Source organism: Mauremys reevesii, linkage group 9, assembly GCF_016161935.1.
Source record: "Mauremys reevesii isolate NIE-2019 linkage group 9, ASM1616193v1, whole genome shotgun sequence".
Lineage (NCBI taxonomy): Eukaryota > Metazoa > Chordata > Testudines > Geoemydidae > Mauremys > Mauremys reevesii.
In genome coordinates, this window is record NC_052631.1 from 21,555,102 (window position 1) to 21,572,543 (window position 17,442).

General features: G+C 41.9%; 1 protein-coding gene across 4 annotated transcripts in view; it reads right to left on the bottom strand.

The window, feature by feature from the left end:
- Positions 1-17,442, bottom strand: part of LOC120372166 (schwannomin-interacting protein 1) — a 116,301-nt gene that overhangs the window by 49,523 nt on the left and 49,336 nt on the right. Inside the window, exon 1 of one of the 4 annotated variants that reach the window (XM_039489004.1) lies at positions 11,665-11,854. The exons of the other annotated variants lie outside the window; for them this stretch is intronic. Within the exon in view, the coding sequence (XP_039344938.1) occupies positions 11,665-11,694 (30 nt within the window). The 5' untranslated portion in view covers positions 11,695-11,854. Of the gene's footprint in view, positions 1-11,664; positions 11,855-17,442 lie in introns of those variants that run through there. 4 annotated transcript variants of the gene reach the window in all.

Genomic DNA, 17,442 nt, shown 5'->3' on the forward strand with positions numbered 1-17,442 from the left:
ATAAGGTTTCAATATGTTTAAGAAGCTTCAACTTCTTTAAAATTAAATTAAATTGCAGAGCCCCCCGGACTGGTGGCCAGGACCCGGGCAGTGTGAGTGCCACAGAAAATCAGGGCCGCATGCAGGCCATAGGTTGCCTACCCCTGGTCTAGAAGCTGATAATTCTGGTTTTAACTCAAATCAAATCACAATCTTAAATGAAAATTCTTTGTTCAATGAACATCTTCTTTCAAATGAGAGAGAAGAAATCAATTCAGAATACAGTACTATGCTGGACAATAGGTTTCTGATAAAGCAGGGCCTCTTTGTACAATCTAACTACCATTTCTAGGGTCACATTGCAGCCACCAGCAATTGTCATTCCTTTCAGTAGCTTCTCAAGTACTGAGAGGACTAGGGTCACTGTACAAAGGCATTATACCTCCACTTCTGTTAGAGGGCATGCCACGACTAATATTTAAATGATTGCCTTGAAAACTAAACTAAAAAACAAATGTATTCCTGGGTTGTCACAACATTGCAGAGCTGACTGGGCATTTCCGTAGACAGCTACTTTCTTCCCATTTGTAGTTTTTGGCAATAAAGCCAATTGGAGAGGATTACACGGCTGCTATACGTGCTGTATCCATTCAGATAAACAGTTCAGTCCCCAGGCCAACCACTCTGGCACCCTTTATGTGCTTTAAATATACACACAGACAAAATGTATTGCAGTCAGTTTAACGACACATACCAAGCTACCTTATAAGGTACACTTAGCTTCTGTATTATTAGGTAAGGGTTACTTTTGTGAGAGAGAAGTCCATGTAAAATTTCGCCAGCTATGAAACTGGAATGATGGTTATAGTTACAAAAACTGTTTCTCCTTTCAGTGAATTTAAATGGTAGCATTAGGGGAGAGACAGTTTGAAGTCTGAGGGTATGGCTACACTGGTGATTTGCAGTGCTGGAAAGCCTCCACCAGCGCTGCAATTAGTAAGTGGCCACACCTGCAGGGCACTTCCAGCGCTGCAACTCCCTGGCTGCAGCGCTGGCCGTACACCTCACTCGGCATGGGGAATAAGGATTCCAGCGCTGGTGCTGCAGCGCTGGTCATCAAGTGTGGCCACACACCAGCGCTGTGATTGGCCTCCAGGGTATAAGGATGTATCCCAGAATGCCTGTTCAGCCACTCTGCTCATCAGGTCAGACTCTACTTCCCTGGCCTCAGGTGACCCGCCCTTTAAATACCCCGGGAATTTTAAAAATCCCCTTCCTGTTTGCTCAGCCAGGTGTGGAGTGCAATCAGTGAATCTTTACAGGTGACCATGCCTCCACGTGGCAAACGAGCCCCAGCATGGAGCAATGGCGAGCTGATGGACCTCATCAGTGTTTGGGGGGAGGAATCTGTGCAGGCACAGCTGCGCTCTAGCCAGAGAATTATGATACCTTTGCCCAGGTATCAAGAGCCATGCTGGAAAGGGGCCATGAGCGTGACGCGCTGCAGTGCAGGGTTAAAGTAAAGGAGCTGCGGAGTGCCTATTGCAAAGCACGTGAGGGGAACCGCAGATCCGGCGCTGCCCCCACGACCTGCCAGTTTTACAAGGAGCTGGATTTGATTCATGGGGGTGACCCCTCTGTAAATCCAAGGACCACGATGGACAGTTCAGAGCCTGTAGAGGAGGGGGAGGCAGACAGTGAGGCTACTGTGGTGGGGGAAAGACACCCCAGAGTCCCAGGAGGCATGCAGTCAGGAGCTCTTCTCAAGCCAGGAGGAAGCTAGCCAGTCGCAGCCCCTGGGGCTTGGTGCAGAAGAATCACAGGAGCAGGTCCCAGGTAAGCAGCTTTTATTGCAATGCAAAGGTTTTGGGAGAGGAGGGGGGGTGGTATGGCTGCATGCCAGCATACCTAGACATATCCCATTGATGTGGTCTATCACGTCGCGGTAATCTGCCTCTGTAATCTCTTCAAAAGTTTCTGCAAGAGCATAGGCAATTCGCGTGACCAAGTTTAAAGGGAGAGCCAGTGTGGTCCTGACCCAGTCAGGCTAACGTGTCCGCGCCACTGTTCCAGGAGGGGTGGGGGAACCATGGCTGCACACAGGCCAGCTGCATAGGGGCCAGGGCAGAATCCGCATTGTTGTAGGAGACCCTCCCTTGCTTCTTTGGTAACCCGCAGCAGGGAAGATATCTTCAAGTATTAACTCCTGTGGGAAATGGAGGGAGTGTTTCAGTGCTGCTTTCCCCAAGTGCTGCTTGCTGCCTGCCTTTAACAAAGCCCAAAAACAGGCACTGTTCCCATGAAGCAAAAGCACCCTGCCCAGGCAAACCACGGCAGGAACCCCAGGGGTAATTCCTGAGGGACATGGCAGTGCTGCTTTCCCCAAGTGCTGCTTGCTGCCTGCCTTTAACAAAGCCCAAAAACAGGCACTGTACCCATGAAGCAAAAAGCACCCTGCCCAGGCAAACCGCGGCAGGAACCCCAGGGGTAATTCCTGAGGGACATGGCAGTGCTGCTTTCCCCAAGTGCTGCTTGCTGCCTGCCTTTAACAAAGCCCAAAAACAGGCACTGTTCCCATGAAGCAAAAAGCACCCTGCCCAGGCAAACCACGGCAGGAACCCCAGGGGTAATTCCTGAGGGACATGGCAGTGCTGCTTTCCCCAAGTGCTGCTTGCTGCCTGCCTTTAACAAAGCCCAAAAACAGGCACTGTTCCCATGAAGCAAAAAGCACCCTGCCCAAGCAAACCGTGGCAGGAACCCCAGGGTTAATTACCATTACCATTTCTGGGAGGCTGTGAATTCTCTAGCTGTGTTTGAAATGTCTGAGGAATGCTATAGTGTGAGACTTGAAACTAACTTCAGATTATACACAATGCAAGCTCTCTTAAAATGTATCATTTGCTGTATTTTTATAGTGATCTTGAGTAGTCCTGGGCCGGTCTTATCAGTGACTGAAAGAAAGCTTCAAAACCTCAGAAGAAAGCCTAACAAAAGCAAGGAAGAGTTGGTGAAGGCAGTTATGAACCAGTGTGCAATAGAGAATAAAACTGCGCAGGAATGGAGAGAAAAGATGCAGCACTGGAGGGAAACAGAAAGCAGGAGAAAGGCGTTGACGCTGAAGAAAACCACGAGGCAGCTTATAAACCTCATGGCATACCAAACAGACTGTATGCAGTCACTGGTAGCAATGCAGGCAGAGCACTACCGTGCCAAACCCCCACCCTCCCAAACCTCTTTCCCCTATGCACCAATGTCAGCTCCAAGTCCTGTTCCCCAGCATCCAGGTTCTTACCTACACCATCACCAGCTGCCCCCGACACCTGTACGGTCACCTATGAGCCCAGAGAACTACGACCCTTACCCTCTGTACTCAACCTCCATCACCATGCAACAGTACAATCCTGAGGTGCACAGCACTCCTGGTCAAGGCAAAAAACATTACTGTTGGCTTTCAGCCTCAAATTCCTCCCTCAAGGCATCCCTAATCCTTGTTGCCCTGTAGTGGGCGTCTCTAGTAGCCCTGCTGTCTGGCTGTGCAAATTCAGCCTCCAGGACTTGCACCTCGTTGGTCCATGCCTGGCTGAATGTTTCACCCTTCCCTTCACAAATATTATGGAGGGTACAGCACGCGGATATAACCGCAGGGATGCTGCTTTCCCCCAAGTCTAGCTTCCCATAAAGCGCCCGCCAGCGCCCCTTTAAACGGCCAAAAGCACACTCCACAGTCATTTGGCATCGGCTCAGCCTGTAGTTGAAACGGTCCTGGCTCCTGTCCAGCTTCCCTGTATAGGGTTTCATGAGCCAAGGCATTAATGGGTAAGCGGGGTCCCCAAGGATCACAATGGGCATTTCAATGTCCCCTACTGTGATCTTTTGGTCTGGGAAAAATGTACCTTCCTGCATCTTCCTGAACAGGCCACTGTTCCGAAAGATGCGTGCATCATGCACTTTTCCAGGCCAGCCTGTGTAAATGTCAATGAAACGCCCACGGTGATCCACAAGCGCCTGGAGAACCATAGAGAAATACCCCTTGCGATTAATGTACTCGTAGGCTAGGTGGGGTGGTGCCAGAATAGGAATATGCGTCCCATCTATTGCCCCTCCACAGTTATGGAAACCCATTTCTGCAAAGCCATCCACAATGTCCTGCACGTTCCCCACAGTCACGATTCTCCTTAGCAGGATGCGATTAATGGCCCTGCAAACTTGCATCAACACGATTCCAACGGTCGACTTTCCCACTCCAAACTGGTTCCAGACCGACCGGTAGCTGTCTGGAGTTGCCAGCTTCCAGATTGCAATAGCCACCCGCTTTTCCACCGTCAGGGCAGCTCTCAATCTTGTGTCCTTGCGCCGCAGGGTGGGGGCGAGCTCAGCACACAGTCCCATGAAAGTGGCTTTTCTCATACGAAAGTTCTGCAGCCACTGCTCGTCATCCCAGACTTCCATGACGATGTGATCCCACCACTCACTGCTTGTTTCACGAGCCCAAAAGTGGCGTTCCACGGTGCTGAGCATTTCCGTTACCGCCACAAGCAATTTCATGTCACCCGCTTTAGGCAAATCCATATCATCATCGGACTCCTCACTGTCACTTTGGAGCTGAAGGAATAGCTCAACTGCCAAACGTGATGTGCTGGCGACAGTCATCAGCAAATTCCTCAGCAGCTCAGGCTCCATTTCACACACTGAAAGCGTGCTGCACTCACAATGGCAAGAAACGTGGACGGCGAAACTGTGACTGCTGGGAAGTGAAGCGATGCACCACGGGGCGTTGGAACAGGAAGCGGAATGACCCACACACTTCCTTCCCCTTCCCACAATACTCAGCGCCAAAACGGCGCCAAAACGGGACAAGGTGCTCTGTGGGATAGCTGCCCACAATGCACCTCTCAGTACAGCGCTGCAAATGCTGCCAATGTGGCCACACTGCAGCGCTGGTAGCTGTCAGTGTGGCCACACTGCAGCGCTGGCCCTGCACAGCTGGACGACCAGCGCTGCAAACTACCAGCGCTGCAACTCGCCAGTGTAGCCATACCCTGAGGCTGTATTTGGGGCATCCTAACATAAAAACTGGAACACATATTTAGTGCAGCTCTACTTTATTATTATTAGTAGTATCATAGTAGCAACTTAGAGGCCCCAATCAAGATAGGGGCTTCATTGTGTGTGGGGCAGTATAGACACAAAGGGAGATAAACTCTTTTAGGCAGAGACTCCATAATTTAAATAGATGAGATCAAGGGAGGAAGAGTTAGCAGAGGCATAAAGACAGGAAGTTACTGCCCCGAGGTCACAAACAAGGTCACTGGCTGAGCCAGGAATAGAACACCAAAGTCTTCTAACTCTCTGTTCAGTGCTCTATGCAAGAGGCCATGCTCCCTTCCTGTGGCTCAAGCTGCTACAGTTAAGAATGCAATGTAACAACCCCCTCCCCACTCCTTCATATTCAAAGATCAAAATTAGTCACCCCCTTGAAGATATAAACTACATATCAATTTGAAGTATACCATCTTTTTGTGCATGCAAAGTCTGGGGGAAAACGCATTTCAATTTTCAGGTTTTATAAAAGCAAGAAAACAGGACAGATTAACTCTTACTTAGTCTTAAAATTAAAATCTTATTTTTTCATACTGATAGTAAGGCAAGAAACAGTAAGTGCCTTCTGCTGTTTTTTTTTTAAAGGTTACTAAAAATGGGCAATACGATAACTGAAATTTTTATGAGTATTTTAAAATATTCAGATTTAATTATGCACAGATAACACTTTTCTGAGTCAATGAAATAAAACTATGAACTATACATTTTCTAAGGTTTGCCATAAAGAGAATGGATCCAATCTTTTCCAAATAGTGCACTTTAGCAGATTATCTAGTTAACTGATCATGGTAACCCAACTAGAATACCTATACCTATGAACACCTCTCGCAATAATCTCAAAAGTGGTTGCTAGTTTATTATTTATTAGTAGAATTTACAACATTTTTCATATATGGTTAGGTTATAAACAAGTTTGGAAGGATTACATTTCTATCAGCAAATGTCAATAAACATTGATTTCACTGTGCACACAAACGTATGAAAATATATATCAATAATAATCAAAGTGAACAGATAGGCAACGTAAGAAAAATGCTGCTTGAGAACTGCTGAGAGCTTGATTTAAGGATATATACTTTGTATATTTTAATATGGGATGTTGACAATTTGCATTTTAATGGTTATAAAGCTTTATCTTTTTGAATCTCAGCTATCATTACATGATTATCTGACCTTCCCAATAATTTCCAGCAACTGTAAAAATTTAAATTGATAAAAATAGAAAAAAATGCTTAACAATAATCAATGTTATCCATCATAATTATAAAAAATAAAATTCTGCCAAGCCTAGAGAAATGTCATATCAATGGACAGTTATTTAAGGAACACTTGTTTTATTATGAAGGTCTGAATGGGTTACTTTAGAAAAACTCTTTTAAAGTCGGTCCTAATTATGAAAGTACCGCTCTGAAGGCTGGCCATCATCCGTCTTCCCATTTATACAGACACGTCTGAAACGTTTCACAGAATGAGCAGAAAGCACCTTCCAGGTAGCGAAGGGGAGCTTTTTTCACAGCTCCAAAGAGAAAAAGAGAGCCAGCCTCATCCTTGCATTCTAACCTGTCTGTTAAAGAGCTCCCGTGACCCCATCTCCATGGCAGCAGGCTCCTTTAGTTTACTTAATAGTAGCAGTTTTTCCACTGGTGATCAGTGTGCCCTGGAGCTATTGATCTATTGAGCTCCAGCTCCCTTGTTACAAAACGGTTTGTAGCATTTACAAAATGCAGAAATCAGCTGAAGAAAGGAATGATTTTGGAAGATAGGATGGGTGCCATGTCTTCTGCCCCAATACAGGAGAAGTAGACTGCAGTGTTGCCAACTCTTGTGATTTTATCTTGAGTTTCATGGTATTTGGTGTTTTCCCTGAGTCTCTCAGCTTTCATTTCTAGTATTTATCATTGCTGAGAAATCTTCAAAATGTGAATCCTACAGGCTCAAAAAACAGAAAGCAAATAAAAGGAACCCAAATTAGTTATGTTTAAAAATGTAATGATTTATAAGTCAAATTTCATGATTTTTTGGAGACCTTAATGATTTTTCAGTAGTTGGCATTAGCATTACTGAGGCCATGTGTATACTCCAGACCTTCGCTGATCTAGGTGTATCAGCCACGGGCGTGAAGAAGAGTTAGCCCTGATTGACATAGCTGTGGCAGCAAAAGTCCCTAAAATGGCCTGAAACAGCAAGTACTTTAGGTCCCCTCTTTCTTTTCCCAAGGAAATCAGGTGGCTGTTGGCATGTCCTTGATCTACAGACAGTTCTTTACTGAAAGGACTCCTTTCAAAATGGAGAGCTGATAGCCTACAAGCTGACCAACTCCCTAAGAAGTCTGCAAAGGAAGAGGCCTTTACTGAGAAATATCACTCTCTCCCCTTCTTTCTGTGGAAGTGCAGCCAGTCAAATTTAATACAATTTTAATATGGAGGGGCATCCTGATCTTTCAGCACGTGTATACAGCTGCCAAACTTTGTGGAGCGCCATATGACATTAATGCACAGAGATCATACAGAAAGCGTGGAGTAGGGTAGGGGTGAAATGTTGAGGAAGAGGGATCCGAATACAGGATTTGGGGACTGAACTGTTCCGGGGAGGGAAGGCTGAAAACTGAAGGTCTAATCACATTTCTGAAGTGATGCTAAACATGTTTTAGTTCAGTTAACACATGGAATTAAAACAGTTTTTAGCCACAATTCAAGCTGTACAAGTTGTCAGCAAAAGGTAAATATCCTAGTGTAGACAGTGCCATACTATTCAAATTCCATCTAAGCGGATCTTGTCCCATGAATTGTGTCCCAGACCCTTCCTGAAATACCTGTTTTTGAGCTAATTCCAGGACTTTTAAGAAAATCAAAACTAACTGGTCATATCAGTTTTCTATCTGTGTATAAAGCCCAAGAATGTTTGACCTTTCAGTCAACAGAAATAGGTATATATCCAAATTGACGCTAGTCTGCAAAACCGAATGGCTCCCATGGGCAATTTTCTGTTTAGGGAGTATTATATTACACAGAGATTCAGTTTAAATGTTTTGGAGTCCAGAAATTTATCAACTTTTAGAAGAACATCAGAAATAAGTCTGAGGTAGTGATATTGAACATTACTGCCATGTTATTAGTATTATGGTAGCATCTATGTAACAAAAAGGCAAACTCTGATCTGAAGAGCTCACAATAGATTCATTCATCAAGACGAAGAAAATATGCAAGAAGCTGACATCAGCTTGATTTCAGATTGTTACTCTATGCAAAGTGCACCTTAAGGATTTAATGGTGAACCGAAATGCTTTATTATTTAATACTTAAGATCCTAAATCATTAAAATAGTACATGGGTATATTTAAATTGCAAGGAAGTACATTATAACAAAATATTTTATTTACTTTTATTTACTTATCAGGGCCTTAGTTAAGGTTGTTTCTCTTTGATGCACGTTGATGACATCATAGCGGTCTCAAGTATTTTAAACAAATGTGTCAAGTATCAGGAGGGGTAGCCGTGTTAGTCTGGATCTGTAAAAGCAGCAAAGAATCCTGTGGCACCTTATAGACTAACAGACGTTTTGCAGCATGAGTTTTCGTGGGTGAATACCCACTTCGTCGGGTGACTTGCATCTGACGAAGTGGGTATTCACCCACGAAAGCTCATGCTGCAAAACGCCTGTTAGTCTATAAGGTGCCACAGGATTCTTTGCTGCTTAAACAAATGTGCAAGTTCTGGTATTTTCATGTCAAATTTGCAGGAGAAAAAAAGAGAGCCCTAAAACACTGGTCTTGGGAGATGAGTTGAAAACACATTTGCAATTTACTTTTAACTTGTACTTATTCATAATGTTAACAATACACACATATTCCCTTAAATATTTCACTGATCTTAACAAGTGTTTGGCATTACTTACAAAAATAATTTCAAATCACTTTTAATGGTGCTGTAATGAAGATTACCAACATACCAATGCCAATATGCCTGAACTGGATAGGCGATCTGTAATGGTGAAAGGGTCCATGCCTATGGAATCAATACTAGTAGGGATGGCAGTGGTTTGTGTAATATTTATCAGCTGGGAACTGGAAGGAGGCCACTACACAGCCTCAGGTAGTAATAACTTTTGGTCACCACTGACCTGGTATGGATTCAGATTGATAACCTAGAAGTGAAAGGATTCATATTTCATTACCATATGACATTCAATTCCACTGCAATCAACAATTCTTCCAATGTAAGAGATTCCATATATAAAAGCACAGATCATTAACCTTCCCAGGAGGGTTTGCATCATATTATTTAGAATATGATCTAAAACTGTTTAATAAACATCTAGCATTTTTCTTCTTGGAATTGTGAATTCTGTTAATTAAAAAAAATCTAATTTTATGGATCATCTTCTCAAGAATTTAGAAAGTAGCAGCAGCAGTTGATTTAGGTCAAACAAGATCTGTGTAGTGAGATGTGTATAAATGAATTGCTTTTTGGTGTCTAAGATAAAACTGTGCTACTGATCCACCACTCTAGGATTCTTTTGGTAGCATAATATACAGTCATGCTTAGAATTCTGAATTTATTTTTTAAACAGCCACTGCAGGGATTTAACATCTAAACTGTATAGGGTCTCTCTCTTTATTAAGTGTATTTTAAGGCTCTGATGAAACCTAAAGCACATTTCAAAAAGGAATTTGACCACAGATATCACACGTCACTATAGCAGCCTTAACATTGACATTCCTCCTCCCCCTCCCTCCACACACACAATCACAGCCCATGTTTAGGGAAGCCACCCTTCCTCTCTAGCTTGCTGAAATCCAATCATTTATGGCTTGTAGTTTGATTCTAAACCCTGGATTGCTGATCACAGAAGGATTAAAACTTGACCTCCAGGTTAAAGGGTTTGATTATTTGGGTTGTTTTGTTGCTCCGGCCAACCAAACAGAGCTATTTAAACAAAACAAAGATCATTCTCATATGATATTTTTCTAAAATAAAGATTCACACATGACTAGTGATTTATAGTCAGTATTTTTGTTTTGAAAGAACACATTGTAACGAATAAGCAGATTAAAATTATTAAAAATGTAGCCATACTATGATAACACAAAACCAAATGCTTTAGGATGCTACCCAGCCTCATATCAGCATTCTTCACTGAAGCTAATGTATCTTCACTAAGTCACAGTTCCCAGAAGACTGGCTTCCATTTGAGAAGAGACAATAGGCGACCTTTAACCCTTCAGTTCCCAGAACTATGCTGGGAAAACATTCTTAGAGACACAACAATGATGCTATTTATTAAACTACGAATATGACAGGCTAAAGGCTTCAGAAAACTATTTAAATACATTTTTAGAAGGGGGTAAACTGGAATAATTATTTTAAACTGCTAATTGGATTAAAAATCTTCAAGCTCAAAAATATTTTTTTAACTCTATGTACTATGTGTATATACTGGTACTTTGGTTTACTTCCCTTCATGCTATAATTCTATTTTATGCATGCAGATATATCGGTTTAACATTAATCTTCAAGCAGGACCAAGCCCTAGGAGTGCAATCTGTAACGTAGGTGTGTGTGTGTGATAATACTGTCTCTCTATTGTTAGGAAAGTGAAGTAATGTCAGTGTAAACGCCTAAATTCTTACTTTGCCCTATGGAAAGGGAATACATTAGTCTTTGTTACCAATTATCTTCTCATCTTCATCTCTGATTAGCAGCATTGTGGCAGTGCCCAGAGAGCCCAACCAAGATTGGGACTCTACCCTGTGCTACAAAACACATAAAAAGGCACTGTCTCTGCCCCAAAGAGCTTGCAATCAATTAATCCATATTTTGATTATTCATCAAAATAGCAAACCATAATGTAAACAATGAAAAGACAGCATTTGAAAATGACCATTACATTTTAACGCCTCTACCGTGATAAATAGGCAATTACGGACAGTGAATATAGAACTCTTAAAAATATTAAAAGCTAATTTCTCTTCAAATATAACTATGAAGGTGCTAAAACAGCTACTTCATACAAGTAAATTAAATCAAGTACTCTCATTTATACTTGTAACAGAGTAAGTGTTGATGCATTATATAACGTAAAATGCTGCTCGTACATAAAGACTCAGATGAATACATATTACTGAACGTAAAGCATCAATGAATGGAAGTGTTAGAGAAAATAAATCAGTTATCTGTTCCTTTTCCACTTAGTTCATCTAAATATTTTTACTGTATTAGTGAGCATTGTATAGTAGGCACAAGAACTCAGGCACTGACACACAAAGTTAACATTTAAAAATATTGTTTACCATTATTTTATGCACCTGTTATTTGTTCCATAATTCGCTTCCCAAAATTGTTTCCCATTTTTTAAAAAGCTCTTCATTTAAAGGAGTTCCTTTATCCATATGGCATACATGTCAGGACAGATTATACCTATATAACTCACATTTTACAAGCCAACTAAGCATTATTTTCTACACTGCTCATCAGATTTACAACAAACCCCACTACTAACAATACTGTAGAAGCTGAAGAGATACAACCTGCTGCACTGAAAAAGGCAGGCCTTTCTCTCCCCTCGTAACAGAGCTTTAATTCTTACCTGATACGAACAGTTTTCCTGGTGTACCATCTCAGTGCATCATACAGAGAGCAGACACCAAAGCCAGGAATGTTTACAGAAGCTGCACAGTTAAAATTTACAGCATCTGAAGGAGAAAAGAACGCCCTTGTAAGGCGAGAAGCTTCCTGCAGATTAAAATGGATGCTGTTTCTGCTGTTTCAACCTGCGCAATGGCACTGCCTTTGCTAGTGAGGAGTGTAGCAGTGCTGTTCTCCTCAGGGAACTAGCAATGAGGTCTAACAACATGTAGCTGAGACTGTGATGGGGGAGGGGGTTCACTCATCACTAGCACAATCGGCCAATTATATTATAGACACAAAGAAAAGGATCAGTCTGAGGCTGGTGTGACCTTCTGGTGCTTTCTGAAGGCAGTTAACTGATGTGGAAACATTCTAGTCCTCATTAAAGGGGAAAAAAAGGGGGGGGGGAGACAAATCAATACTTCACTTGAATATTTCTGACCTTCGGCATCATTCTCCCTTCCGATAGCCATTCTTCGATTACTGCTTAGAAGTTTTAATGATGCTTACAAACAGAGTGTCATAACTGTATTTCAGAAATATAAACAATTGCCTTGGTAATTTAAAAACATGAATCTATTTCAATCAAACAACATTTCTTTCTTTGGACAAGACCATATACAGCTGAATAAACCAAACTCAGGTGTACATTCCATCCAAAAAAGAATCGAGGTATGTATGTCATCTTCCCAAAATAGATTTAAGATATTGAATAATTAAATAATAGGTAGGAATCCATTCCAGTTATTTTCTTTTCAATGTATCTGAGAAACATAAAATCTTTTCTTGAAAATATTTTGTCTTACATTTCCTGTGAATTATAATTATAGGACGCTATGGTGTTTAAAGAATTTACTTTCTATATCGTAATGTCCATTTTGAGCTGGAGCTTTGAGCACATATCCAACACAGGGAACAGTTAATGCCACACAGTTTGTTCCAAATGAAACAGACATCTGTGTTCTTTGCAACAGCCCCAAACAAAAAATAGGCTATTCTATAACTAAATTTCACTGATGAAAAGAAATCTCAAGATCAGACAAATACCCAGAGGTAACTATACACAGCCACAGTTTGCCTGCACAGCATTTTTAGGAACAACTACGACTTGGTATTTTAGATCTGAGCTGGTTTTTTACTTTTGTAAAACCCTGTCATCCAATCTTCATATGTGAGATAATTAGGCCTGAAAATTCTTAGAGGCTGGACAAATATTCCAAAACAGCAGTGATAATTATTTAAGACTAACTAAACAAACACTAATTTTTGTAAATCTTCTATTGCACTTTCAGAATAATATTTTGAGATTATACACTGGTTTTACAAATGGCAGTACAGGTCAGGCTGTAATTCTCAACATATAAAAGAAACTAAATACAAACTTTGTATTCCATTGATGAACAGCCTTATTATAGAAGTCAAGAGCGAAAGAAGAAATAAAATACTATTTTACAATTTCTCAGAATTTGTGACCTTGGGCTGGGAGTTTTAGCAAGTAGCTCACAGAAAAATGTGAGATTTCAGAGTCACTTTCACCGCTGGGCTGCTCACCTTCAACTTAAAACCATGAAAAAATGTTAGGCGGTCCTGGCACATTAATCTGTAAAACACTCAGATTGCACCTAGCTCTTGTGCAAGTGCTAGGACACCAGAGCATTTTTTTCGCTCTTGTATTCAAGAAATGCTCCCTCCTAATACCCCTAACCATACAGAAAAGGGCATGGAGACATCCAACCATCAAGAGAAGAGCACGTTCCTATGGTATATCACAGTGGTCATGCTTCCCCCCCCCCCCGAATGCTGCAGAACTCCAGGAGGGATTGTGCCAATCAGAGACAAATCCCTTCCAGAGCTCAACATAGGGTGGTGCGTCTGCACCAATCCCAAGCCGGCCAGTGCCTGTCACGCACAATCTAGAGCTCAGTGTTAATAGACACCTTCAAACTCTGCCAATCTTTGCATAGGAATACTAGATGTATCCAGTCCTGCAAAATGTCACCCCTGGGATTGCCCCTTTAATAGTGTAGCCAGTGGAGAAGACATGCTGACCTGAAGTCCCTCATGCTACCCTGGAGGAGACTGCTGCTTGATGTATTATAGACTAGGCTATTGGTAAAAAAAAATGGTAAAAAGTTAAAATGTACTGAGTAATATTCATTTTTGCACAATATCCCGTACGGTATGAAAATGCACAAAACTATCTCTGCAATAAAAAAACAACTGTATGCTTCTCCTTCCTAAATCTATTATTTCTATAAATTTGAGAAAGCTTTTCAATAATGAAACTGGCAAACAGTGTAACCCTTCTATTTTATATTAGCACTGTTTCCTAGGCCTGTGGAGGCTGAGTTCACAAGTTCAAATGGCTATGGGAAAACAGGAATCTTGAGTTTTCCTCACAGTCCCTGATTCAAGTGCCAAAAATCTATCCCTGACTCAGGATTTCTCTCTCAAAAAATGGCCTTGCATGATGATCTCTCCACCCCCACTTTTCACAGCTCTTCATCCTTGCAAGTACATTAAAAAAGCAGGGGGGAATGTGGGTGGATGGATATTCACCAGAGTTTTCACACAAGTGGGATGGCAAAGAGTTGAAGGCAGAAAAATCCCATAAAACCAATAGTTTTCTCAGTTTCTTCTTTCAGGGCCGTATCTCAGCAGAAAGGCTGATATGTAGTCGTCATCACCCCCACAACCATGTGAGGAATTCTTCATCTCTGCAGCACAGCTTCACAGGAAATAAGGGCTCAGTCAACAACTCTGGGTGTCTCAGTATCCATCCCACCAGGCTAGGAATGCTACGTGGCTACAGTTTGTAAGGACTGTGGGACAGGAACAGCTCCAGGCTGCTCCCAGGAGAGAGGACTGAGCAGAAATAAGAACTACCTCACCTTGGAGAAGGAGGTTTCAACTACTCTGCTGCATACTGCAGAGGTGTTTGGATGGGGAGGGGGAAAAGAGCATCTCTTTCAAAAGATTTACAACTTTTACAAACAAACAATAACAAAAACCAAAACCAACAGGTTGGCCGGGGGGGTGGGGGAGAGGAAGGCAAGGAAGTTTGGTTATTAGGAAGATGGAGAAAGAAGGCTACCCTTCAAGCCCTGAATACTTTATTCCTCTTTTTGGCTGAACTCCAAAATGGAAGACACACAATTGATAATTATGACCAGACACGGGCTCCTCCAGGTGGCTGATGTTCACTCTGGTGGAGAAGTCCTTATCATCAGTGTATGTGTGGACTTAATGCTTAGCAAATCTCAACATAAATTACCCAAGATATTAATTACCACATATGGGATAATCATAATGAAACAATTTCCAAACTCCAGTTCTGGAAAGAGGGTGAAAAGATGGGACTCCTAACCAGGTACACAACAAGTAGTAGAGAGGGGATAAGCCCTCTTAAGGTAGGGAATTGTCTCTGGGGCTATGGAATCTCAGCAATTTTTGATGAGTGAACATCACCTAAAGTGTTTTGGGTTTTTTTGGGCTGGATCAGACCAGTCATTCACAAACTGCCCTTTTTTTTTTTTTTTTTTAAAGAAGGATATAAAAACACTTAAATTTTCCATTCTGAAGAAATGTAAAGGGATCTCTCAGCAAGACTTTTTTTCAGAAGCTTCCTTTACAGAGGGTAAAATGTTTGCCTCAAAAGACCAAAACAAACAAAAACCCCACAACCCCAAAAAAACCCAAAAAACAAAACTCCTTGCTTAATGCTAAAAGCAGCTTCATGTGTTACATAATCTCGTGATGACATTTATCATGTGTGTCATAAGAAAGACTCATTAAATTATCCCACTCTTCACACATTACTGGTTTATTTATAGTTGAAGTGACTCAGTGCCATTTCACACAAAGCAGATTTCTGACAAGTATAGTGTGAATCTTGTTGGACACAGCTTTGGCGCAGTGAGGTGCGAAGTATACAAAACCGCCCTGTTTAACAGTTTATTCCTTCTATAGGTAGTTGTGCGTGGGGGCTGCTTTATGTTTAACTTTTCGTTTGCAGCACAGTATCCCTCCACCTCTTCCAAGAGACTATTCTTAACAGACCAACTGGTCTGGTTGGCACATAGGTTCCCAATTCTGCAATGAGCTGTGTGCGGACATATGCCTGTATCCATGCAGAATCCCATTAAAATATCAATGAATCTACACAGGCACAGGGGTCTGCCTGTATACAGCTCATTGCAGGAGCAGGGCCATAATTACACCATAGTAACAGGCTCCACAGGAATTCCTTAGACCAAGCAAAGGGTCTTTCTTTAAACTGAAAGAATAAAGGAAAGAGTATCTGTCTAGAGGTTAGTGTACTAGGCTATGAGCCAGGGAAACATCGGCACCTGCTCTTTCTTCATCAGTTTGTGATTATCCACCCAGACAGCAAGTCAGATAGGTAGGTAATAAATAAAGCTGTGGGTGCTTCAAGTGAATGAAAGTTATTTGGATGTCTCCCAAGTGGGTCACTAGAAAATGTTCTTTTCTTTAGCAAGGGACACCAAGTAAACATTCCTATTTCTGCACCTACATGATGCCAATTAGAATGCCTAGGAACCTTTGACAGTCCACCAACGGAGGAAAGGGTCTTGAAAATAAACTACATCTCACTGCCCTAAGAACCTCTTTCTGAAAACAGCTTTTGATAACATGAAAGCATGCAGTGTTTTGAGAAAATATACAAGGATGACTATGCTGCTAGCCTAAGCATTCCTTGCTAAGAAGAGATACATCTCTCTGGCCAGGAGAAAGCTACTGCATGAATAGAGAGAGAGCTTAGCCTGGCAAAGCACTGACTTCTCCATCTCTTCTGACTACTGTTAAATAATAGAATATTTAATCCACCTTGCCCAGCTGGCCTTAGAGAAATGTTGCCCCAACAAATAAAAGGGAAAATGTTGCCTGAATTACAAAATGGTTTTCTGTAGTTGAAATAAAATATAATGGTCTCATATATGTCTAGATAGTGCTACCTACTTACAGTGTCAGACACTGATTGAGGCTGATATGAAAAAGACATCTTATGAAGAAAAGCAGGAACAGTATACAACACTCCTGGGTCTTAATGAAAGAATAGGTCATAACCAATAAAATCTAGCTCTTATATATAAGGCTTTTCATCAGTAGTTCAAAGCACTTTACAAAAGGTGGTTAGTGTCATTATCCCTACTCTACACATGGGAAAACCAGCAGGGAGCGGAAATGACTTTGCCAAGATCACCCAGCAGGCCAGAGGCAGAGCCAGGAATAGAACCCGGGGCCTCTTGAGTCCCCGTTTTGTGTTCTGTCCAACTAAGCAGACCTTCTTGGATAAACAGATCACTACTGAGTAGCAGTTAGTTCCCATTTCATGAAAGGAAGACAGAATTTTGGTTTACAAAGGGAACACAGGATCCAGGGGATAAATGTAAATCTTCAAAGAGAAATAAATAATCCTCATTCCAAAAAGCTAGTTACCAGGGTGGGAACATGTCAGTGTCCTGTATTCTCACCAAATAGACCCCAAGGTGAAAACCTGGGACTCTCAGCGAGCTAGGGAATAATCCTATAGGCAGCCTTCTCCACAAGATTGTATGGGCTGTTAAAAAGAGAAGTTCCTAAAGCAACCACCTCCCTGGACTTGCATCACCATGAGAAACTCCATTGAAAGTCCACCTACAAATCGGATTTGGGGAATGGAGGAAAGTGTGTCACTGCTTAAAGAAGTCACAATCTGCTCAACTGTCCCCTTTAT